Here is a 24033-nt window from a genome sequence, read left to right as displayed (position 1 = left end):
GCGACAGTAGTCGAAGTTAGTACGAGAGGAGCACTTCGTCCAGATACTTGGTTAATGCCGTTGTCTGAAAAGACAGTACGGCGAAGCTACCATCTGCTGGATTACGGCTGAACGCCTCTAAGCCGGAATCCATGCTGGATAAGCAGTGTTGTACACCGTGCTCAATGCTACAAGAAAAAGGCTAGGTCAGGCTTCGGCCTGACCAAAATTCAAGCTGCTATACCTCTGGCTGCATTGACTTGTGGTCGGAGTGTATGGTGATCATAGCAATTGCAAGTATTGGGCTCGATAAATCCTTTGAAGACGACTTAATTGCATCCGGGTATTGTAAGTGTTGAGAGTAGGCTTAGTCTTACGATCCACTGAGATTCATCCCGTGTTGCGCCGATTTGTCTCCTCCTATTCTATTTCCATCTACGGACTCGATTTAAAAAGGCGGATTACTCCACACTCAAGAGCTTCTGAGAGCTCTGGTATGGGGCACGGTAGAGTTGGATCGCGGTATAGTGTCCCTGTGAGGGTTTGAAGTTGGATGGAGGATCATACCTTATGGGTTGAAAATCCTCGACTTGTCCAAATTTGGGTGTGCGCGGTTGGGGGTAACTTGGCTTTTTGGTCAACTTTATGATCGCCAGCGGCCATACTGCGTCGAATACACCGGATCCCATGCGAACTCCGAAGTTAAGCGGCGCAAGGCCCGGATAGTACTGGGGTGGGGGACCGCCCGGGAAGTCCTTAGGGTGCTGCTGGCTTTTGCAAAAGTCGCACATTTTGTTAGAAACCCCCTCCCCACCCCCTTGGACATTGTTCCCTTTTTGTCTTGTATTGTGAAGCACCCTGTGCTATTTTTTTTTCTAGTTAAGCTGGCAAAGTGCCAGCTTAACGAGTTCTTCGACAAAGGCTTTGCCCAGACTGTCAGAGGGACCAGGGGTTAAGAAATTAGTAATTTTCAGCGGCCCGATGGGAGAGTGAGTTCTTCGAGTTTTGGAAGACGCGACAGCCTCGTCAGCCGTTTCAAAATGCTTCGGAGACTGAGCATTTAGCAACGATGGCCCATCAAGTGTGGCAGAAGAAGGTCGCTGGGCAACATCTGGTCGGCTTGGCATACTTGACGTCTCGCGCTCTCTACCGGTTGCCGATACCCTTCGCTTCCTTGGCTGTACCGTGCTCGGAGGGAGCCAATCGGCGAACCTCATCTTCTCTGGGCACTCCGTGAGCATGTGACGCTTGAACCGTGTGTGATTGTTTGAGTACTGATGAAATTCACGATTTGGTGTTACTCACAGAATTCACAGTACCATACCGGGATCTTCTTCAGCTCACCATCCTTCATTGCGTGCTCATACCTAATCCAAGAGACGCATCCCCATAATGTCTTCGGTTTCCCACATTACCTCTTATGGATGTGTCTCCGGCAATTAAGTGTTCCCGGGGTGGGACGTCGCCCCATAGTGTAAGGTTGAAAATTGCACTGAAACACAAAATGACCCAGCGTTATACAACTGTCAACTGCAACAAAATACAGTGTATTTTGACACAGGTCCATCATGGTATGTTTAATGCACCATGATGAAGACGATAGAACACAGAGGAAGAGTGGGTGATGGTAACAAAAGGACGCAACCATCAATGAATCAATCAAGTAACGCTCAACGACAGCTTTAGTCATGGGAAACATTCCAATGGAAAACGCGCATGTTCAACCGCTTAACTTTAGCGCACGCCCTGGTCTCCTCCAGTGTGGTTCTGAGTCAGTCACAGTTAATCAGACTTTGGAACGTGATTAGTAAGTGCAAATCATCTGCCAGCAGCTTGATTGAATAAGATAGTGACTCTCTGGCCTGCCAAACTTTGGCAGGCCAAGCGAAAAATTCTCTTTTTCCTTATTTTTCCGTATTTTTCCTTCATTTTTCCTTCAAATTTCAAATTTCCTTCCGAAGGAAATAATTTTTCTATTTTTCCTTCCGCGTGCCACCCTATTCTGTGCTACTATGAGGAGGCAACCGTTGCCAGTGTCGTCAGTATGGACGACTCTGGGCTTCTCGTGTGGCATTGAAGGACAAGGTGCTTTGATGTTGTTTGGTCGAGGCCGGCATCGAGCCTGGCTGAGTGGTTGGCAGCGATAAAGCAAAGAGACTCAAAATGAGTACAGTGTTTCACATCAGTACTGTGTCCGGGTTCAGTCCTGGTGGTACCCTGTTCTCCACAGCTTAGTCGATTATCTCACTGATGGACTCAATTTTCTATGGAGATGATGCCTCTCATGATCATGGTGGATGTTGTGCGAATCGAGAGCGAGCTGAAAAGGCGAGGCAGGCCAAGCTGAGGGCGGATCTAGAAGCAGCTAATGCCCAAGTGAGTTGATCTGCATCCACCTTGGGACGTCTTTCTTCGTTCGCTCGCCGAATCGGTGGGCTCGGCCCCTGGGAGCACACACAATAAGACCTGTCCACGGCGGGTGTGTGTTGAGAGCTTCCAGGGTGCATGTATTGAGCCCACCGTAGTGTGTCAGTTACATGTCCCTGGTCAGGACGGTCAGGTGAGCGTGTCTATTACGTCTCTTGGCATTCATTATGTCTGTTCGTTATCAGGCGTTCACTACTAGATTGACGATCCATACGGCGGTAGAGAAATCATTGAGGAGCCCTGATGGTACTGGTCTGTCCAGGCCAGAAGGAGATTTCCACCAGTACGGCGGCAATCCCCTCGTTGATGGGTCATGAGACCTGTCCCTGGTCAGGTCATCACCTTCTGATGAAGCTGATGATGGCGCAACTTCGCTGACTGCAGAGCGGCTTGTGTCTCTGAAGGTGCCTCTGGTGAACTTCAGCAGAGTTGCTCGAATGACTGTCGGTGGAGAAAACGGTGGGAAACCCGTCCTGGTGTGCCTTTCACCGTGCACGGGCAGCGAGGAACCTCAAAATCAACCATGGATCAAGGCATACTACACAGCATCACACCGACCGCTTCTACGAACCTCTTTAGGTGTTCCGTCATGCCGCTGCCGATATAGCGTCTAAGGTCTGTTCTGCAGCTTGCATCGTTTGCCTCCCCAACAACCCTACTGCTACCTGTGGTGACTCTGAGTGTCCATGGAGACTGGATCTACCCTCCAACACACCGCAGGAAGAACGGGCTAAATTCAATTTCGCAACGCAGTGTCTTCTGCCGATGATGATGTTCGGCACAGACCCTGTGGTCGTCGCATGGTACGACTCTCTTGCATCACCAGGCACGTTATCTTTTTCGCAGGCGTGGGAATGGTATCAGTGGAATGATATGCGGTAAAGAGAAGCTCTCAGATCCTGCTGCTGTCAATCCTGAGACTTTATCTAACATAACTGGCATTTCTAATACACCCGATGTATAAGGAACTGTTTCATCGAATTCGGTAGAAGAGTTCAATATTCAGACAGATTCGGGCAACATTCCTTCCATAGCATATTTCATAAACCGATCATAAGTACCTTCAAGTTCGTCTTTAACATCGGATTGTACCATTAATCAATCATATCATATCGTACAAGGATGGATGTCAGAGATTGTTCACCACTTTACTATCATGTCATCAACGGCATAGCCTGAGACATGTTATAGCACTTCTCATCATTCACATATTTCTAACATCATAAAAAGCCTCAGAGAGACGACTCTTAGTTGCGGTTATCAACATTCATGTTGTTCTGCCTGGGGCGACAACAATAATCATCATAGGCATTGGGTTAAATAGAGATGTCTCGAAATCACCTGTCGAGTTGGCAACAACTACCAAAGCCGACGGAAAGAGGAAGTCTCGAGTACCAGGCATTTCCCTCTTCGCGCATTGCGGCACTCACTGCCCGATATGACGAGCGAGCGAGCAATTTGAGCGCGTGTCCAATGACAGTTTGATAACTTGTTCAACAAGGCACGAAAACTTCATAGCTTGAATCGATCAAAGCTGTGTGATCTTCAATGTGAAAAGCGCGCGCCCGAATACTAACTGACACAACAGCTGTCCCTTGTCCATATAGAAAAAAGCCGCTATCACATCGATTCTGGAGTTGCATCTTATAAACGATCACCATCATCCATCATAGCGAAAAGTGAAGCAACCGGCAACTATACTCCGATTCAGCTTCCGTCCAAACTGTATACCAGAGAGCGCAATTGTTATGATCACACTTCAGAAGAGCATATTCCCTTGCTCCTTCTCCTTGTACAATGTTTCGTAGTACTGATATATAATGGTAACTAAATGGGAGTAATGGTAAAAGGAACCGTGTAAAACGCGACGCATGGTGAAGGCGATCGCGCCAGAGGCGATACGACACTACTGCTACTTACCTGCGAGCAAGATACCAGTACCAGATCCGATAGCACCAAGCATATCAGCGAAGATAGTGAGAGCACCAATACACAAACCTAAAGAGCAGTTGACGAGCGTGACAGACGCCCTAGGAGTAGACCGACCTCCGAATGCAGCAGCGGTGGGGATGTACATATTCAAGACATGCAATAGAGAGGTATCACGGTGACCAGAGAAGATCATCTGGCAAGTAGAGATGTGTCACATAGGGGCTGGACACCTCACCTCCTGATCCCTCAGCTGCTTGGCTACATCCTTAGGGCTGCTACCGCTGACCTCAATCCACGTCTTGGCAAACAGGGCACAACTCGTGAGCACAAATGTCACATACACGACGACATGGATTGGATCGCTGATAGCGTCAGTGAAGCTGTTGGGAGGTGAGATATAGTAGGCTATACCACCAACAGGGATCGACTGGGTACCGGCCATATCTACATCCTGCCACTGACCAAGCAGGTTAACAATCATGTTATTCTTGAATCTGAGCCGAGCCACATCCTGCTGAGGGTCATGAGTTCGTTACTCACCTTCGGTACAATATTTGTGAAAAGAAGTACAAGTTGGAGACGAGAGCCGTCTGGAGGATGATGGGAATGTTGGAGGTGTAGAAAAGCTTGATAGGATACGAGCCCGTCTGACCACGAACCTTTTGATACCTGCGACATCGGAACCTCACAATGGTTGGGTACGGAATCTATTCCCTTACTTCACGGGTAGATTCACCTGGAAACCTTGGAAGTAGATAACGACGAAGAATACGATGGCAGTGGCGAGCAAATTAGTCAGATTCGGAGCGGTAGAACGATAGAACGCTTCCTTCAAGGCGAGAAGCTTATCGTTGCGTGTAATCAGCAAGTGGAAGAGAGCGATAATAGCACCTTCGAACTCGGTGCCTGGCACATGTAGTGGTGACTACTAGTGACGCTGGACTGATGGAATATTACCCTTGCCCGTATTCAACGTCGTGGGAGAGAAGGCTTTCCAGATAACATTTTCGCAGAGATTAGTGGCAATGAATAGGGAGATTCCCGATCCCAGACCGTAGCCTTTCTGCAGTAATTCATCGAGCTGAAGTGAAGTACACAGCATTGAAAGATGCGGGTAGCACGTGTAACGTGTTATTATTACCAGGAGTACGATAACGCCAGCGAAGAAAAGCTGGATCATAATGAGGAGAGCATTTCCCGCACCAATCTCGGTAACATCACCATACATGCCAGACATCACATAAGCTGCTGCCTCTCCTAGTGTGATGAGGATACCCAATAACTTTTGAGCTCCCTGAACGAGGCATTTGAGAAGCATTAGGAAGAGGAAACACTCACGTTGAACAAGGCACGATCTTCCTTCAAACTCTGGTCGACCTCGATTATCTTAGAGCCAGCGAGAAGTTGCATTACCATACCCGATGTGATGATTGGTGAGATACCTACAGCCACCGTAGAGCTCTCTATAGTGCGTCCTAACCCCTTCTTACCAAGCTCCATTAAAGTCCCTCGATTGGATGCTAGAATGACACGCATCCAATAGAAGGGATCAGCGTTCTTGTTAGTTGCAATTCCATATAGCGGTATTTGGCAACAGACAAGGTAAATAAACAATGCCATAGCCGTCCACAGTATCTTCTCCTTGAATGGGATTCGTCTGTCTGGCGAAGCCACCTCAGGCATGAGGAACATCGCCGGACGGACCAGATCAAGGAACCTCATGGTCAATAAACAAAGACGCTTCTACGGTAACTATAAGATAGGCGTTCAAAGCATACGGCGTCTGTGGAGTCGAACATGAGGATGGGAATTCGCCACTTCGCGCGCGCCATGGTGATCGATAAGGAATTTGCGCGTGTTATCAGGGGAGTGGGAGGATGTCTTGTATGAAGACAGTTTCACCTATATGAGTAAATTGAATCGAAAGTAAGCTGATAAACTGGTGGCGTAACGTAGAGAACAACGCATATACTACGGTGGCTGCAATAATGGTGGAGACGCATAGCGTTTGGTAGCTTCTATTGGATTTTTACAATGTCAGAGGACAACGAAAAAAGGGCAGAGTTATTCGGTACTAAACAACAAGAGGATGAAGAAGATAAGGTCGGCAGTGATGACGAGTTTGAGGCGTCCAAAGTCGAAGCGTACTATGGATATTTGAAGTAGTGAGGGTAGTTGATGTGATCGATTAGGAATATCCGTAAGACCCGTAACCAAACAAAGGCGTCACTGCAGCGTACCAAGCGCATGCTGGAGGAGACCAAGGAGGTTGGATCCAAGACGGTAGGCTACTGTCTGATGGTAGCAGCTACTGCAATAGTGATGGGCTCAACAGGTAACCACTATGGAGGATCAGACTAAACAGATGCAGCGCATAAGGGGAGATGCGGCTGATGTTGAAGACTATCTTCAGTAGGATACCAACTGATCATTGGGGGAGGTCGTCGTATTCGCTCAGTGTGAACTCTGGTTAGGAAAAGTCGAGGTGTGGTCGACGATATGAACCGGAATTGGATCACTCGTCTCTTCTTCTATAACCGCAAGGACAACAAGCCTCCACCGGTCGAGTGGAACAACAGGAATGAAGAGGAGCTTGGTAGACTATTGATCTCTCTTGAAGAGTGACGCCACTTATCAACTGTCATTAGGGGCGGCTAAGGCCATGATTGACAAGCAGAAGAAAATCAACAGGAAGAAGAAGGCTTTGGCTTCCAAACGGCGGGCCGAGGAAAAGGCTAAGAAGAGGCCTTGGTGGTAATAACACTGAGCGGACTATGCTTGGTCAGTCTCTGTTGTGGGGTAGGCTGGGTGGAAAGAAGAATAAAAAACCGAAGCAGCCAGAATACTCTGACGACGACTCGTCGCTGGCGGATGATCTTGACGATTTGTCTCTGCAAGATGGTAGTAGGAGTAGCAGTAACTATCGCTGATGTGGCCTGGTTGTGCATCAGACTCCTCAGCGGATGATGACGTTGATGTGATGCCTGGTGGTCGTGCGGGAGTAGTGGGCGTAGAGCCTGTTAATAAGGCGCTTTCTAAGAAGCCGGACGCTACAAACTATAGAGAGAAGTTGGGGCTCAAGACTCGGCCAGTGGACGATGATGAGGTAAACCATATGGTTATGGCCGGTTTGAGAATCCTTCATCTTCCCCTTTAGTTATCATCTGCAAACAGCTCAACGTTTTCTGACGATGTTGACCGAGATTTGGACCAGATTCGTAGTTCTATTGGTGAAGTTAGAGTGAGTGGTGACACCATGGGCAAGTGTCACCCTTAGTATGGTCCCTCAGACCTATGCGGAGAAGATCCAAGCTCAATCACAGAGGCAGGACGAGCTAGCTACTGATCTCCAAGGACAGGTGAGTGCCTTATCGGATTCGAGTTGCAGGCAAGTGATGGTATTGGGTAGATTGAACGCAACAACAGGATGGTTGGTGACAACAAGGATCAACTGCGTAAGGTGAATCGTCGTGTGAAGCGGCTACAACAAGAACAGGAGAAGGTGAGTCCAGTTCTCCCACAAGTAGGATGAGCTCTGTGTCTCAGGAGGATGGCATTCTCAACGCAAACGATAAATTGGCCATCCAGGGCCTCACACAGTCGTTCAAGAGTAAAATGAATGGCTGAGTGTGAATGGCAATAGGCCTCGATGAGCCGAGCTGTGGAGTTTTTCTTGGTCGCCCCTCCGCCCTCTGTCAAACGCGGTTGCTATTCTTGTGTTGCTATATTTTATCATTGTAAGCCTCTTGTTTAAACTAAGCAGCAACTTTCATTGTACTAAATATGTACAGTCAACGAATCGTTTACAAATACAAGAGCCTCTTGAGTTGAATACGATGATGGGATGTCTTTCTGACGGCGGTTTAGAAACTGGTGTTGCATCAGCCACGTGCTCAGTGTACATTCATCTCCTCGAAAGTAGTTCACTGTCGAGGTTCGTGGGAATAGCATCTGTCATGCCGTATTTCTCCCTCCTTTCCCACCTTGTCATAGTTTGATCACTCGGCCGAGATGGTTTATAGACACACCTGTCGAGCCCGACCGGCCAAACCTTCATCCGGGAGCCACTGCTTTCTTCACCACCCGATTCGGAAGGAACGTATAGGCTTGTCCCACGGAGGTTGTGCAGCAAACGAGTTCGTTCTGCATTATCGTCAATTTATACCACAATTGTAAACGGGATTTGCTCTTTGGATAACTGTTCACATCGTCTGACTTCACAGACTTGGCTTGCTATCTTAGCGGTAGTGGGTATGTCACTTTATTATTTCTTGACGCTACATCTCATCTTATCGCGGTTTACATACTTTGCACGAAACTCCATGGAGACACATAGCGAAACACTGGAGTAATAATGCACGTGCATGATGATGCATGTTATCAGAGCTCCTCATATGCCAGTTGCAGCGCGCTTTTTAATAGCGATTTTCTGCGGTCTCTTCGAGCTGTCGTTGGTTACTGTTGCTCGTTGCGGACGTGAACGTGGGGCACGACGATTCCCTCGGCTGGGAAACCCCTGCTGGCGAACCATCATAATAGGTGTCCAGAATAGGACCTTACCTCATTGGCGTATCTTTCGAACTGACCATAGCAGTGGATGGCGAGTGCGATGCACATTAGCGCTGCTCCTATCAGTTGATGTATGTGATATCTTTCCTCGAGAATAATATGACTAAGTAGAAAACAGCAGCATGGCTGGAGAACCTGAACGAGTGAACGACATCTTTGCTGAAGGAGACCCCGCTGAAATCACACTTGATAGAGCCCAACGGTTACTGGTCCGATCACTCTGACAGCCTTCAGTTGTATCCACCACTCTATCAACAGAATGAACAACACCGAATAAGCGATGGATGCCCAACCGACAGTCTTTACCTTCACAACATGAGACCTGAGCGGAGAGAATGCTAGGGGGACATGGTGACGAGCCGCTCACCACAAATCAGACGTGTCACCACCGAAAATGATGTACACAAGAACAGCTGTGAAAATTGCAAGTATGAAGAGTTGCTGTATGTGAAGTGCAGCACGCTGCATGTGGGACATGGCGACACGTTGTTCAGTGAGCTAGACAGAAAGTTACGGCAAACGATGCCACATGAGTTCTTCGAACCTGTGCGGCCTTCGTGAGAGGAACTGCCAATAGTATGAGGAAACCGATATCGAGCTCATGGATAGCATACACTCGACCAGCGACTAGGACACCAGCGATGCCCAGAACAACAGAGATATATCTGGAGGCTCTACTATGCGGAGGTTAACAGCGTATATCGCAAAGAGTGACTTGAGTTTGTTCCCTTTCTCCAGTCCCACGGCTAGCGCGATCAGTGTTGATCCAATCGGCACGAATGGTTGAACGATACCTAAATTGTAGTTTTGGTCGCGAGAGAAGCTCGACTGAGTTTAGCCATATCATTTTATAGCTGTCACCTGCACTCGTGGCTTCGGTGAACATGAGGCCAAATGGAAGTAAGTTTTGTCGAACAGCTCTGAAGGTAAGCTGAAGCGAGAAGGAATCCTATGCTACCCTGATATGCCTTCGATCAGTGCAGCCTTCTGCTCGGTTGTGGGGACAGCGAAGATCTGAGCCCAACAGGATTTCCTTATCCACGGAGGGTACTGCCTTGCTTGTCCTAAGCTGGGCCGACTGATGGAGTAGATAAGGGGTATCAAACCCAACGCCAGAACTCCTCTGATGAGGGAGTATATCGGCGCCGAGTAGTAGCCTATGCTATCCTTCTCTGAGTTGTAGAACGCCCGAAAGAAGACGTAGTTTCCTGAACGGCCAATCGACCATGTGTGACGCTTCACACGGCAAGTCGATTGACTGGGGAACTCCGCATGATTTCAGATTGATCAGAAGGGAGTTCTGAGAGGTCCCAGCCTACCTGCTGCCAACCACTGCGAAACGAAGAGCAGTAGGTGAGCAGTAGCTATTGCATGGGGCTTGCGCTCGGAGGACACCTACGTAGCACACATTGCTACGGATAGTTTACAACACTCTTGTGACAAGAGTATAAATGTTCACCAAATCCTGGATGGCGACGGGTGCTTCCGCGGCCAAGAGCGGCTGGAGAAGCTGTACAGACGACCGGGGCATGATTTTATAGACCAAAACGAAGCTGGCTTAGTGATCGAGCATCATACCTCACACGTGTGACGCGGCAATACTATGTTCAGCTCACTCGAAGAGCCGCCACCGCATGTCAACGGCAGTATGAAGTTATGGTGAGATTTGTGACAACGCTGAGTATGGACAACAGAGGAACGCATACATACATGATAAAGCCGTGCTCGTCCTCTGTGATGCACCTTGGTTAGTTTCTAATGGAATGTATATTTATCCTTCCAAGGCTCGAGGTTCGACATCATGCCGATCCTAAGTACAATGACAGGACTGTTGCAATGGGAGTCCTTCGCCCCCGAATCAGCTCTGGAAATCAGCTCGTCAAGCTATATTTACATGCCCAATGTGGTCGCTGGTGTCTGCAATTTACTTATCCGCTCACCGAAACGCCGGTGGAGACTAACTCTGACACAGCTTCTCCCGAATGAGGTCATGAGTAACATCTGTATCACTTTCAACTTAGTTCCAAACAGATTTTTCTTGGAGGGTCCAACAGGATTGAGAGAACAGACTGACTGCTCAGTGATTTTATCTCTGGAGTTCTTCATATTTCCGTTTTGAACGACATTCTACATAGTCACGATCACTAAGTAACCAGATGGATCTGCCACAAACTAGAAAGGAGCCCGTCATTGCGATACTCGAAGCAACTCAATGACAACTATTAACATCGTCGTAACACAGGTGCATCGGTACCAGTATTAACATCAGCATATTCATGCTCCTTGTATAATCGAGCTGCTGCTCGTAGCTGCGCTCGAATACAAAGTTCTCTTATCTGCCCGCCCGTTGACACCGAGCAAGGCTTGAGCTTCTGCGACTCTTTGGTGCGCGGTATGATCAAGCTCAGCCGAGGACTCATCCGGACACGTGGATACTAAGGGAAGTCCCTTCGTCTCCCTGAGGGACAGTCACCTCGGGCGAAGCTACGAGTTTCATACTAGAACCCAGCTGCCAGAAGTGCCGCAAACCACTGAGAGATTTCACCTACCAAATCAAGTTGATGCCACTGGCTGTCGTCGCTGCGACCATAAGGATGATGACCATCGTGATGAACAGGTCGAACGTCTGCTGGTAGTATTGCTTGGAGGCCTCGAGTAGGAGGGGCGCAGCTACCCCACCTAAACGGCCTGAAATACTAGAGCTATGGGATGCCCAAATGTGCATCATGAACCTCACCTATACCAGAGATGATCCCAATCACCGTCATTCTACAGCTGGTGGGGAATACTTCGGCAGTGTAGGTGGACACCACCGAGAAGTACCCCAGGACCAGTCCTTTCAGAGTGTACGCAGAAGCAGTGCCCATCCAGTCTGACCAGAAAACTTATTGGCCGAAAAGTTTCCACTCGCGACTTCACCTGGCGCATAAGAAAGATGCAGCATTCCCAAGCAACAGAGTGTGCAGAGGAACCCCAGCACTTGCATCGTGGCCACGTGGCCAATGCCGCGATAGCTTCCAAGCAAGAGGGCAATAAAGAGACCTAGTTGGATAACATAGTCGAATGCCATTGTTTGTATAGGGCGAGCGCGATCAGCAAAGACTCACCGGGAACAGCCAGAGCACTTGATAGTACCAGCTGCAAGCCGATCGACATCGTCTTGATGTTGCGGAAATATCTACAGAACCGAAATGTATTGACTGTAGTCACCAATACAGACCTTACTGTGGAAGAATGTAAGTAAGGCCGTATAGTGAGAAATCCTTGCATGCAGTGACCAGAATTAACGTCCATACCGTTCCGGAGTAGTGTTTACCAGTCATTGTCTCAAATGCACATACCTCTCGAGCAGCGGGAGTCGGCCGTAGGGTCTGACATGGACGGCTTAATTGACAAGGAAAGTCTCAGGGAGGGCATTCTCACGAAGGGCTGCTCCCGGACGACTCGTGAGTCGGGAGTGAATCTTATGGGTACTTGATAGGCCCCATTGGACTTCCGCACCTGGCCACAAGTGACCTTGCCTGACCACGCGCTCGATAACTTACAGCTTTCAGGATTCTATTCACTTCCTGATAGTCGCGATGTCGGACTGTTACGAACTGCGGGGACTCCCATAACATAGTGAGCGCGAACATAACCATGAGCAGTGATGGCACCGCGGCAATTTGTAGTAGAGTTCTCCAGGAGCAGATCTAGCAAGAATCTCCCACACCAAGCGGAAGCTGCCATACCTGATGACCGGCCTCCTGCATAACGCTGAGGAGATGAATGTCACAGTGGTCACCGCTTTTGGCTAACTGGGGGTCGACGAATAACACGCCTGAGAAGTGGCGGATGTACGGTATCGCACAAGACGCGCACCAACACGGACTCCTACCAGCTGCAGCGTAGAGCTCTCCAAAGACGACAGAGGATGCCATCATGATGAGCCCCTCGGCTCGATGCTTCGAAGGGGAGACCTCAGTGAGGAGGGCGAACACAGCAGGTATACCAAGGCCACACCCTATGCCTGTTCCGAAGCGATACGCTAGCATCAGCATCTGATAATAATTACAGGTTAACCGCTAGCACAAACCGACAGGCACATTCATGGACTCACTTCAGTTGAAGCAGATGAGCAGGCGAAGCCGAACCCTCCCATGAGAAGATACGACATGAGGACGCAGGGCCTCCGACCAAGACGATCTCCGATAAGGCCAGAGAGCAGGCATCCTGCCGAAACACACTTGCACAGATAGTGATCACAGTAGCCCTACCACACAAGTAGCCCAGATGCACTGCAGCGGCTAGTAAGGCCCTCGTGAGAGGTGGCAAACTCCAATGGTCATCCAAGAGCATGGAGACAGGTCCCATGATCATCAGTTGGCTACCCTCAGAAAACAATATGCCTGAGAAACTCGGAATCGGTTTCGAAATATAAGCGTCACAGACGAATTGGGGTACAACTATACAATACAAAAACTGAAGAGAATTTCCCAAATTGTCTCTTCATCAGCAACATGCGTCCATGTTTTTCCACAGCACGCAGAATAGTAGACCAGATCGATCACACTGACCTGAAATGCCTACCTCCGCACAGAAGGACTACTGCGACCTGAAAGCTGCCAAACCCCATAGCGTCCAGCTTCCTCCCAACTCCTGTTGAGCTCAAAGGTTCATCCACATCAGCCAACGCCGAGTAAGTAAAGTCGATCTCAGCTGTAACTTCTCGCCTTCTAGCGATGCTTCTAACCATCACACATTGAGCGAAGATAATTCCTATGGGCAAGTTTGACTCCGACGATTTCAGCCTCCAACTAGAACAATTCTGCGATGAAATCCACCACAGTCAAACATGTACGACAACCCTATCATTTGATAGCGACTGCTGTCTTTCCTTTCACGACGTCAGTTTTTGGTCCACTCAGGATTTTGCTCTGCATCTTCCACAGAGTGTCGAGACCCCCCTCCTTCCTGAGAATATCCTTGCATTTTTCACTAGCCATAGAGCACTTGGCTAAAGCACTGCCAGCGTTTGCCTGGTCTTGTTTCCTAAGGCACTCGAGCATGGGCACGATGGCTCTGACCAGATCATCCTCGTACAACTTCGAACCCGCGCGAGTGATATCAGCTGCCGCACTCACAAGGAGGCATGCATTACCCCGAAGCATGAATAGAGTCTTATCGCGGTCGTCATAGCCCCGCGGGGGGAATTTTGTCAGCAGATCCACCGCGCCACGCACGAGCTTAGGAGTCAAGCACGAACTGTCATGCCGCACTGCGTGACATAGAAGCCGCAATGCTGGGTCACACACTGACGGGTCAGTCGCTTCTGCTAGCACTCTCTCAGCGAGCACGATCGCCTCCGATTCATGGCCCAGCTGTAGGCCAGCAGCACCAGGAAGTTGAGCCAATCGAAGGAGTATTGTGAGGACCCTACCCACTGTGCTTGGCATACGGCTAGCAACTCCACAAAGGACAGCCTCAGCCTGGGCTTGTTCGGCAACACTCCGGGCCGCCTGGGTAGATATCGTACAGCAATTCTGCAACGCGCCCAGAACCGACATAGTGGCATTCTCGCTCGCCCCCCTCGTGCAAACCCTTAGTAGCGGTAGAGCACATGCTTCCGCTAAGCCAACACCTCCAACGTTACAGATAACTCCAGCCGCTTGGTCCATCGTAGCAGCATCCGTAAGCCTCTTGCAAAGGCCCCGGCGTAGGTCCTCATTAGTTTGAAGATAAGAGCGCAACGCTGGGCAGTTGCTAGCGCAGTTGGCGAGAACACACAAGGCTGCCAGACTCGACGACCGCTTCCGACAGGCGACTCTATGGACGATGCTATCCAGAACCTGAACGTTCTTGTCCCTGGAGAGGACCTCCTGGAGCTGCTTCCGAGGGCCCGGCCTTGCCGAGATCTCAGCCATGAGGGCAACACATCTTCCGCTGCGAATTTTCGACTTAATCAATTGCGTGAGTCGGCCTATGTGAGCGCCGGCCTTCCCACACATGGCCTCGCATGCTGTGTCCGATAGTTCGCATATGCGGATGAGGAGCCGTAAGCATCGCAACAGGCCGAGGCCCCGGAGGTCATCGGGGTCCTCGATGGTATTATTCCTGTGTAGCAGGGCTGCTCTCGATAAGTCTTCCAAGAGCTTGTCGAGACCCCCACAATGGACCACCTACAGCTGTCCAGTGACCGACCCAACCGCACTGCGGAGCCCTACCCTCTTCACTGACTCCTCGTCTACGGCCAACGCTGCCAGAATCGTGGACTCATCGAGATCACTTATCTTGCCCAAAGGGGGACGTTTATCCTCGAGTAAAAACGACTTGATAATCTGCGACAATAAAACGAGCCATCGACAGTCTACACACCCTCGCAGCAAGGGATGCTTACATCGCTACTCGCTTGCTTTATAGGGTGCTTCCCTTCCTTATTATCGACCCGAGTGCTTCTGATCTCATTCAGATGGCGATCGCATAGTTCAATGACCGACTGGGCTTCCCTCGGGGCAACGTTCAACTTCAACGCCTCCTCAGCATCACACCTACGACGTAACCACTTGCGGACCTCGCGTCCCTAGGGTCCCTACTTAGCAGCATCCCAGCGCTTTAAATTCTGCAAGGCCGCACTTCGTCTCAACAGAGCCTTAGTGCAGGCATCGGCCGACTGGGAGTAGTCATCCTCGAATATCTCCACCATTTCCAATACCTAAGAAGACCCACAGATCGGACCATGCAGTTCGATTAGCAGACTCGAATGTATCAATACGTACTAGTCGATGAGTGTAACACTATCCCATCATCGTAATATGGTCGCATCCTCCCTCACCTTAGAGCAGGAATCAACCGCTTGTTCGAACCTCCCCAGCTTGAGTTCAGCTAATGCCTTGTTCGTCCATAGCGCCTTACTATCCTTCTGGTATTCTAGTCCACTCTCGTACTCCTCGATAGCCCCTACCAAGTCGCCGCCCTTCAGAAGGGCATTCCCCCGTTCTTTGCACCTTGACACACACACACACTCACTCTTGCAATGCAATGACCAATACGATCTTCCCGCATCCGTCCATCAGGAAAGTCCAAGCCGCCTCACTTTCGGGCCGTTATAGCTCTATTTTCCCGCGCTTTGTTCCTCTGTTGCATGTCCATCTCTAGCGCCTTGAAGTTGGGATCATCATTCGGAACTACCGGTTCTCCTACAGCGTCACCAACATCAACAGAGCCCTGAAGCCTCCGAGTATTCACCTTCATCCTCCGAGTCAGTCTCAGGCTCCCAATATTCCCACTTCTGATAGTTGATGACCTTAGATCTCGGCACGAGCTGTCGACTCTTGAGCCAACGCTCCCACTTATCCTTGCGCCATGCATGGGCACCCTTCTCTCTCTGGAGGTCCTCAACCTACCGAAACACCCGCAAGCTGATGGAGCGATCCTCCTTATGAAATCAGTGACCCACTTTCGCGTGCAACTCGGCCAACCTGTCCTTTCTCATCATCAATTTCTCGTTTCCACATCTCCCACAGCGGTCCACACTCTCAGCATACTCCGTGAAGCACTTCTTACAGAACAGCTCGTAGCCCTCCCCATTGCCTTTACCCGGCCTCCCGTATTTCCTGACCATAAAAGGTAGCCACACAAAGATGATGCCCGCTACCTCAACGCCTCAGCCTTCTCAGCTGCCTCTCGCTTCCTCACAGCATCTACATTCTGCATATGCTCAATTTTCCTGTCGATATCATCAACTGTTACCTACATCAACCGACTCATTCATAACAACGGCAAGAGGCTGTGCTCAGCTCACCGTTCCCTTCATCAAGCCGTCGATCCGTGAGCTGATCTCATCGACCTTCTTTTCAAACGCTGCGGCATCCAACGAGCTCATTAGAAGATCAGGTAAAAACAAAGGCTTACACTACTACCAGCCTGTCACACACAGTGCGATAGCAGATACTACTGATTGACGAGGCAACAACCTCATGTGGAAGGAACTCACTACTACCGGGCAGCACCTATACATGTCTCCGACCTATGCTGGGATTATAACATGGCAGAGTGATATCCCACCCTTCCTCGACTAACCCTGTGCCCTCTCCCTGTGATTGAGGACCCAACACCCCTTTTGGTCAACATCGACGAGTACCATGAAGTGGCTTTAATGCAATCAATAAACATGTGAAGGTCGACTTCCCATTCGATATCCCCTCACAGCACTTCTATGCGTCAATGGGCTCTTTAACGGTGAAAACTTCGTCGGTGTCAATCGGCTTAGCTTGATGGTCGGTGCTGCCGACTTAGGCCTGGCTTTGTGATCATCCAGCATCTGCATGCTCCTTCCACGACTATGCCGTGAATCACCCCGTGCTGCTAGCTTCGCGCGATATTTATGGCACATCTTATTGAGATAAGGATGGGTTACAGTAGCGGCTAATTTGCTCATCGAACCAGCACTGTCCGCCCCAAACATGTCGATGGAAATCCGAGCTTCTCTGGTGTAGGCTTCCAGCATAGCCAGCATCATCTGAAAACACAAACGTTGCTTCTGACACTGAGATTTCAGCAATCCCTGTGAGAAAACGGCCAGCTTATTCCACATGCGAGTGAGTTTATTGCATATACCAACTACAGAGTACTCCAGAACCTGCCGTTTTACCTGTAGTCTTCCTTTGTTTTCAGCCAACATGAATGGCGACACCCCTCCATTAGTCCTCTGAGTGATATGCCTCAAATTGACACACCTTCCAGTACTGCACAGCGTCTCAACAGCTGCAAAGTAACCCTTCTCAACGGCAGCGAAGAGAGCGTTGCGACCCGAACAAGTGCACATATCGACCTTCGCTCCGCCCGACAATAACATCCTTATGATGCTATCAGACGCTCCTATCTCACAAGCCAAATACAGAGGGCTCTTGCCAGAAGGCAATACCACATTAGGGTCGCATACTTTCAACAGTAAAGCTATAATTCTCTCGGTCCGATCTGATGGGCCCGAAGCCGTGACTGCCAGGAAAAGAGGGCAAGCTGAGCTCTCCATAAGGAGAATCCTCCGGCTTTGCAGACCACTACTATACCCATTGCTAGCATTCAAGATCTCGCTTCTAGAACGTGAATGAGCCTCCCTTATAGCTGCTCTCAACCACATTCTGGACGCTTCGTTAGCCATGAAGCCTTCAATGATGCATTGAATCAGAGTCTCATCCTCCCAGTAGCATGCTGAACTGAGAGCCTTGGTAACCACTTCTACTAGCTTCTGATGCTCAACGCCAGGACCCTCCAGTGGCGATATAGGAACGCGGTGGTCCACAGCGCACTGGTTGGCGAGATACCCCACTATCACTTTCGAGGTTGTCAAGTAACCGTCATTGTGACCGCCCTTCTTAGCATCCTTAGCTTTACGTACAAGCAAGTGCAATGGGCACGACTGCTCTATTGCGGGGTCTCCCACTACATCAGCTCGACACTCTAATAGTAATTTCGCCATCTCCCCTGTGCGAACGTCCCCGGGATCGAGCACAGCTCTCAAGGCACATTCAGCCAAAGGTGACGGGGGAGACGAATGCTTACTCAAAGGATTCACCAGTGAATGAACCTCGGAAGGGCTCACTGCATTCAGAATGAATCTTAGCGTATCATGATGACCACCTCGCACTGCGAAGGTTAGGGCTCCAAACGATACCACTTCATAGGCCCATTTACGATGACCGATGAGGCCGCTAATGAACTTAGTCAGACCATGGGATGCTGCAAGGTTACATGCATCGCGGGCAGCTCCTAGACTATCAGTACTACGTCGAGCAAGGTTAACCATGGTTAGTAAATCACCAAGGCTTCGAGGCACCACCGGGAAGTCTTTGGGGGGATCGAAAAGTTCGACAAATTGCCGGTAAGAGCAGCTAGCAGTGATGGCTAGCATGCTCCTATTGCATACCATAAGGTGGGCATGGTCAAGGGAGACGCAGAACTCCAATATGGAGAAGTAGATGTCCTCTGGAACATCTGCAAGCATGGGTAATTAATAACTGAAGCACCCCACCACGGGTTTGGTAGTACATCGTCGACCAAACCGCGCTGATGATTAAGCGCGCGCCATTCTGATCGATTATGTTGATTTGTTTCGTAGGAAGCAGCGGACTCTTGAGAATAATTATTTGGACCCTAATGATGGGAGATTCAGCAGCAGCTGATGTCGAGAAGACCAAGGGCAATGCCTTGTATAAGCAGCGCAAGTTCGACGAGGTAGTCACGGACGGCACTGCCAGTGCAGTCTGTGGATTGCTGTTGTGGTAGGCGATAGAGTGCTACGATAAGGCTATTGAGCTCCAGCCGAATGACCTGGTCTATTATAATAATAAGGCAGCCGTCTTGGTCGAGCAAGAGAAATACGAAGAGTGCATCAAGTTGCTGGGGGACGTCCTTGCCAAGCGGTAAGCCTAAAGGCTATACAAATCACACAGGGTTGATGTAGATACGAGATGAATGATGCCCTCAAGGGTGGTGCCTCCTTCGAGAAGTGTGCAAAGACTTACGTTCGAATGGCCACTTGCTATGTCCGAATGAATAAGTAATGGAGGGAGTCGTAAGAAGGGGTGGTGATGGACCCTTGCAGATTCGATGATGCTATTGAGATGTACCAGAAGGCCCTTACTGAGGATAACAATCGTCATACTCGTACGGCCCTTAACGAGTGCAAGCACATGAAGGAGAAGTACGAGAGGGAGGTACTGTCCACCAGCCTACGGGCCTTCCCATGGCATCTTATCTCTGGCATAGGCCTACATCAATCCAGAGCTGGCTGATGAACATCGTGTCAAGGGGAATGAGTGCTTTAAAGCTGCTGATTATGCCGGCGCTAAAAAGGAGTACGACGAGGCCATCAAACGTAACAGGCCAACGATGAGGCTATTGAGTGGCTATGCGAGGTCCTTCAGGCAATCCGAGCGATGCCAAGCTGTATTCCAACCGAGCAGCGGCTCTCACTAAACTCATGGCCTACCCTGATGCCCTCAGGGACCTCGATGAGTGTCTCAAGGTGCTGATATCTCCGACTGTGTCGTGTCTGTGATACCGGCATTCGGCTCAGCTCGATCCCAAGTTCGTGAAGGCGTACAGTCGGAAGGGAACAGTGCACTTCATGATGAAGGATTATAAGAAGGCACTTGAAGACTATGAGAAGTACTGGGCCGTGGGGGTATAGGGGGGCGGGGCATTGCTCTCTCTCAGGGGCCTGGAGATCGATCCATCTCATAAGGAGCTCCTCGATGGGAAAGCAGCAGTCATTGCTAAGGTAATAGTAGCAGCAAGCTCGGGTTGGAATACACGATATTGTAGGTTAACGAGCAGGCCAGGTCGAAGGGTGCACCCGACCCGGAGACGGTGAGGCATGCCATGCAGGACCCTGAGGTCCAGAAGATCCTCAAGGACCCTCAAATGAATATAGTGCTCCAGCAGATGCAGGAGAACCCACAGAAGGCCATGGAGGTAGTATGACGATGCTGATTGGTGGGCTGCTATTTTGATCGATTTGCTCTTGCAGTATATGAAGGATCCCAAGATTGCTAACGCACTAGAGAAGCTCATCGCGTCGGGTATTGTTCGTATGGGTTAATGGCCTCCTAAACACCGTTCATAAACACACTACCGTAGTTGGGGTATACGTAGATTGCCCTTACGTTTACCCCTCGTACTGTTTCTTCCTTCTAATGTGTCGATCTGGGATGTCTTGTTGGTCAATTCGCGTATCGGTGGTGCAGTGTTGGTAGAGGTGATAAGCTGATGATGATGGGAGTAGGGTGGGGGGGCATGTACCCGCCTTCCTGTGGAGAGGCGTACTCTGTTAGCCTTGGACAGTGTATCACAGCAATTTGGGGTGGGTTGCTAGCAAGAGCAAATGGGTCGTCATTCGGCGGAAACCTCCCCTGAGGAAATATACCCCAAGATCATCAACCTTGTACTCAACTACGTACTTGAAGATTCATTGACCTCGACCGCCCGGCACTTGAGGTGTATCGCTCATCAATTCGGAACTAGACTAAGAAAAGTACTTTTCATCCTGACCCTAATTTAGTGGACTATGTCCGCTCCCAAGGAAGAGTATAACCTCAGCACCATCGTAAAGTCGGTGGTCAGCGCCCTCGTCTTGTTCTATCTTGTGTGGTTACATGAAGTCGTGATCGTCAAGAGTTGGGGGAACGAGGTCTTGGGTTTTGGCCAGATCGCTCCGCTCAAGGGGGGGGGGCACTGTTCGCATTAGTCCGGATTTGGGAAAGGTGCGTAGGTCGATCGTCCTGATCTATGGTGGCTCGTACCCCTGTTGAGGTTGGTCTGGAGAGGTCGAGAGCCCATAGGGGAAGGCATCTGCTTCGGTTCAGTGGGGCTCATTGGTTCGAGGTAACTGTATGATGTGTATCACATCAGGTTCCTCAAGTGTGCAGAGCATTTCAGGAGGCTCCATGGTGATGGCGACTACCTGACATGTTTCACTCTTCTGCCCCATACGGTTCTCCATCCTTGGAGTAATTATTGTCATATTGTTAATTCCAAGTTACATTCACTGTGAGCCATTTCTTGCGTCTCGAAGACAGTCTCTGGTGTTACTTACATATGTGGTCATACTTCAGAAGTTGTCATATTTTCCCATTGCAATGATGATCGAAGAAGATATGGATCTTTCCATGAAGGTGTGCTCATACGGTCGGCATGCACAGAGTGGTCCCTGGTCAGGTCATTGTAGTTGGTAACGGGCAGGTGGGGAAAACCTCAATGATCACGCGGTTCGCACGGGGTGTTTATACGCAGGAGTAGCCTCGGCGTGTGGTGTCCTCACTGAGGCCTCGGTTCCCTTCAGATATAAGAAGACGCTAGCGGTGGACTTTCTGGAGAAGCGCATGTGGATTGAATCGGCAGGAGAGGAGCTCACGTTTCTTCTGTGGGACACTGCTGGTCAGGAAGAGTATGACGCTATCACTAGAGGGTGAGGACAAAGGCAGGGCACTTCTATTGGGAGTACTAGATAAGGTACTATAAGGGAGCAGGAGCTGCGATCATCGCCTTCTCCACTGTTGATCGAGCTTCATTTGAAGCTGTCGAGTCTTGGCACAAGAAGATCGTCGATGAGTGTGGACAAATTATCATGCTACTGGTCCAAACTAAAGTAGGCTCTCAGGGCGTGGGATTTCTGAAGTCGATTCGATTCTCATAATGGACGGAGGAAAGCACCCTATAAGTTTTGGCTTCTCAGGTTGACCTCATAGATCAAGCTGTGTTCACAGCACAAGAGGCTGAGTCTCTCTCACGAAAGCTTCGGATACCGGTGGGGTTTATCCGCTGTTGTTGTTTATAATCGAATCGACGGACTCTGTTCAGTTGTATCGGACCTGCGTGAGCGCAAACCTGAACATCGAAGATGCATTTCTGGCATTGGGAGAGAAGTTCCTCGCAAAGGGTGCCCATCGCAACCACCAGAGCGTCCAACGTATGTTTCAGTCCGTCGATTGCTCCTTGGGGTATGTATAGTGACGTGGAGATTGTTGGTTGGCAGATATAAATGAGTATTCGACGGCTAGTCTGGGCAAAGCTCCAACTTCAGCAGCGGGCGTTGATTCTGCAAGCTCGGACACTCATCACACATCATCAGTAGCTGCCGCTCACCCACCCCGGGGTGAGTGCTATCCGAACGCAGCAGAAAATCCTGTAGTGTGCGACGTTTTCGAAAGGAAAATAATACTGGTCACACGTATCATTTACTTGTGCATCGAATTGCTTCGCAGCACAGCCTGTGCTTTAATCCTGCCTTTCTTTGCAGGTTTTCAAATCGGTGGTAGCGGTCGAACTCCAAGTGTTCAACGAACGAATGGGAAGAAGAATCCATTCGGTTCGTGCTCTTGCACGTGATCACTTGATGAGCATCGAAAGTTTGATATTTTTGCATGTGGTGCGATTACTAATGCCTTGACTTCGCTGTTGGACATTCTAGAGGGCTTGAGTTAATGAAGGCCGGGGTATTACAGTTACCGTCGAAGTTCAAAAGGAAGATACTCGCGAGCGTCGCATGCGAACTCCTCCCAGTCATCATCATTTAGACTTACACAGGAATATCTTTACGAGCTTGCTCCCCGCTATCCACCGTTTTCGGCAGTGGATAGCGAGACAACTGTCCAGCGGTGCACTGTCCAGGGTTGTCCAATGCATCTCGAGTCCACCCCCTTAACCACTCGGGCAAACACTCGATAGCGCCAGCTTGTATCCAGCGCGCTTGGGCTTCAAAGGAGAAAATTGAATTTTCAACGACCACCTACGTGGGTGTGTGTCTCTATAGGAGCAACTCTCACCTAAGTGGACATAGCTTGAGTGCTGTGGGGTTCGAACCCACGCGGACCGTGTCCAGTGGATCTTAAGTCCACCCCCTTAACCACTCGGGCAAACGCTCGATAGCGACAGCTTATATACAGCGCGCGCTTGGGCTTTGAAGGAGACATTTGAATTGCAACGACCACCTACGTGGGTGTGTGTCTCTATAGGAGCAACTCTCACCTAAGTGGACATAGCTTGAGTGCTGTGGAGTTCGAACCCACGCGGACCGAGTCCAGTGGATCTTAAGTCCACCCCTTAACCACTCGGGCAAACACTCGATAGAGCTGGCTTGTATCCAGCGCGCTTGGGCTTCAAAGGAGAAAATTGAATTGCAACGACCACCTACGTGGGTGTGGGTCTCTATAGGAGCAACTCTCACCTAAGTGGACATAGCTTGAGTGCTGTGGAGCTCGAACCCCCGCGGACCGTGTCCAGTGGATCTTAAGTCCACCCCCTTAACCACTCGGGCAAACACTCGATAGAGCTGGCTTATACTCAGCGCGTGCGCTTGGGCTTCGAAGGAGAAAATTGAATTGCAACGACCACCTACGTGGGTGTGTGTCTCTATAGGAGCAACTCTCACCTAAGTGGACATAGCTTGAGTGCTGTGGGGTTCGAACCCACGCGGACCGTGTCCAGTGGATCTTAAGTCCACCCCCTTAACCACTCGGGCAAACACTCGATAGCGTCATCCTATATACAGCGCGCGCTTGGGCTTTGAAGGAGACATTTGAATTGCAACGACCACCTACGTGGGTGTGTGTCTCTATAGGAGCAACTCTCACCTAAGTGGACATAGCT

At 49.8% G+C, this 24033-nt stretch overlaps 9 protein-coding genes and 4 non-coding genes across 13 annotated transcripts; 4 read left to right on the top strand and 9 right to left on the bottom strand.

The window, feature by feature from the left end:
• The first annotated feature begins 2207 nt into the window (after positions 1-2207).
• On the top strand, positions 2208-3381 carry Pmar_PMAR015318 (hypothetical protein). The gene is made up of 6 exons (XM_002782931.1): positions 2208-2355; positions 2513-2539; positions 2592-2689; positions 2741-2939; positions 2986-3209; positions 3253-3381. The coding sequence occupies exons 1-6, from the start codon at positions 2230-2232 to the stop codon at positions 3368-3370; spliced, it is 792 nt and encodes a 263-aa protein (XP_002782977.1). The 5' UTR covers positions 2208-2229; the 3' UTR covers positions 3371-3381.
• Positions 3382-4165: 784 nt separating this feature from the next.
• Positions 4166-6060, bottom strand: Pmar_PMAR015317 (protein transport protein Sec61 subunit alpha isoform, putative; the record flags this gene model as incomplete). The annotated part of the gene is made up of 10 exons (XM_002782930.1): positions 4166-4233; positions 4327-4404; positions 4453-4531; positions 4574-4832; positions 4879-5007; positions 5058-5244; positions 5296-5419; positions 5480-5632; positions 5677-5780; positions 5829-6060. The coding sequence occupies 10 exons, from the start codon at positions 6058-6060 to the stop codon at positions 4166-4168; spliced, it is 1413 nt and encodes a 470-aa protein (XP_002782976.1).
• A 312-nt stretch (positions 6061-6372) lies between these two features.
• On the top strand, positions 6373-8123 carry Pmar_PMAR015316 (conserved hypothetical protein; the record flags this gene model as incomplete). The annotated part of the gene is made up of 11 exons (XM_002782929.1): positions 6373-6482; positions 6531-6621; positions 6674-6750; positions 6813-6934; positions 6987-7092; positions 7142-7239; positions 7290-7444; positions 7496-7579; positions 7629-7697; positions 7748-7840; positions 7885-8123. The coding sequence occupies 11 exons, from the start codon at positions 6373-6375 to the stop codon at positions 7963-7965; spliced, it is 1086 nt and encodes a 361-aa protein (XP_002782975.1). The 3' UTR covers positions 7966-8123.
• An 846-nt stretch (positions 8124-8969) lies between these two features.
• Positions 8970-10438, bottom strand: Pmar_PMAR015315 (hypothetical protein; the record flags this gene model as incomplete). Its single annotated transcript, XM_002782928.1, has 6 exons — positions 8970-9042; positions 9092-9155; positions 9769-9838; positions 9866-9921; positions 10227-10302; positions 10367-10438. 6 exons carry the CDS (start codon positions 10436-10438, stop codon positions 8970-8972), a joined length of 411 nt encoding a protein of 136 aa, XP_002782974.1.
• Positions 10439-10662: 224 nt separating this feature from the next.
• Positions 10663-13266, bottom strand: Pmar_PMAR015314 (Inorganic phosphate transporter, putative; the record flags this gene model as incomplete). The annotated part of the gene is made up of 11 exons (XM_002782927.1): positions 10663-10717; positions 11457-11595; positions 11645-11779; positions 12015-12085; positions 12133-12278; positions 12331-12408; positions 12453-12599; positions 12639-12727; positions 12785-12947; positions 13007-13119; positions 13164-13266. The coding sequence occupies 11 exons, from the start codon at positions 13264-13266 to the stop codon at positions 10663-10665; spliced, it is 1239 nt and encodes a 412-aa protein (XP_002782973.1).
• Positions 13267-13757: 491 nt separating this feature from the next.
• Pmar_PMAR015313 (conserved hypothetical protein) lies at positions 13758-16768 on the bottom strand (the record flags this gene model as incomplete). Its single annotated transcript, XM_002782926.1, has 10 exons — positions 13758-15065; positions 15111-15224; positions 15284-15434; positions 15480-15598; positions 15719-15890; positions 15980-16082; positions 16132-16285; positions 16343-16499; positions 16541-16635; positions 16688-16768. The coding sequence occupies 10 exons, from the start codon at positions 16766-16768 to the stop codon at positions 13758-13760; spliced, it is 2454 nt and encodes an 817-aa protein (XP_002782972.1).
• A 331-nt stretch (positions 16769-17099) lies between these two features.
• Pmar_PMAR015312 (hypothetical protein) lies at positions 17100-18364 on the bottom strand (the record flags this gene model as incomplete). Its single annotated transcript, XM_002782925.1, has 3 exons — positions 17100-17176; positions 17242-17404; positions 17537-18364. 3 exons carry the CDS (start codon positions 18362-18364, stop codon positions 17100-17102), a joined length of 1068 nt encoding a protein of 355 aa, XP_002782971.1.
• A 680-nt stretch (positions 18365-19044) lies between these two features.
• Positions 19045-20580, top strand: Pmar_PMAR015311 (serine/threonine protein phosphatase PfPP5, putative; the record flags this gene model as incomplete). The annotated part of the gene is made up of 10 exons (XM_002782924.1): positions 19045-19119; positions 19171-19307; positions 19349-19444; positions 19490-19601; positions 19654-19762; positions 19812-19912; positions 19964-20055; positions 20104-20167; positions 20212-20361; positions 20417-20580. 10 exons carry the CDS (start codon positions 19045-19047, stop codon positions 20486-20488), a joined length of 1008 nt encoding a protein of 335 aa, XP_002782970.1. The 3' UTR covers positions 20489-20580.
• Positions 20581-21524: 944 nt separating this feature from the next.
• On the top strand, positions 21525-22395 carry Pmar_PMAR015310 (Rab11, putative; the record flags this gene model as incomplete). The annotated part of the gene is made up of 6 exons (XM_002782923.1): positions 21525-21560; positions 21604-21680; positions 21728-21853; positions 21898-22033; positions 22121-22192; positions 22246-22395. 6 exons carry the CDS (start codon positions 21525-21527, stop codon positions 22393-22395), a joined length of 597 nt encoding a protein of 198 aa, XP_002782969.1.
• An 831-nt stretch (positions 22396-23226) lies between these two features.
• Positions 23227-23308, bottom strand: Pmar_PMAR015309. The gene has a single exon. It is a non-coding gene; the product is annotated as a tRNA-Leu (tRNA).
• A 120-nt stretch (positions 23309-23428) lies between these two features.
• Pmar_PMAR015308 lies at positions 23429-23509 on the bottom strand. Its single transcript has one exon. It is a non-coding gene; the product is annotated as a tRNA-Leu (tRNA).
• Positions 23510-23627: 118 nt separating this feature from the next.
• On the bottom strand, positions 23628-23709 carry Pmar_PMAR015307. Its single transcript has one exon. It is a non-coding gene; the product is annotated as a tRNA-Leu (tRNA).
• Positions 23710-23831: 122 nt separating this feature from the next.
• Pmar_PMAR015306 lies at positions 23832-23913 on the bottom strand. The gene has a single exon. It is a non-coding gene; the product is annotated as a tRNA-Leu (tRNA).
• Positions 23914-24033: the final 120 nt, after the last annotated feature.

The sequence above is a fragment of the Perkinsus marinus genome, assembly GCF_000006405.1.
Source record: "Perkinsus marinus ATCC 50983 genomic scaffold scf_1104296937906, whole genome shotgun sequence".
In the NCBI taxonomy this organism is placed as follows: Eukaryota; Perkinsozoa; order Perkinsida; family Perkinsidae; genus Perkinsus; species Perkinsus marinus.
This window is presented reverse-complemented; position numbering and strand designations above follow the sequence as displayed.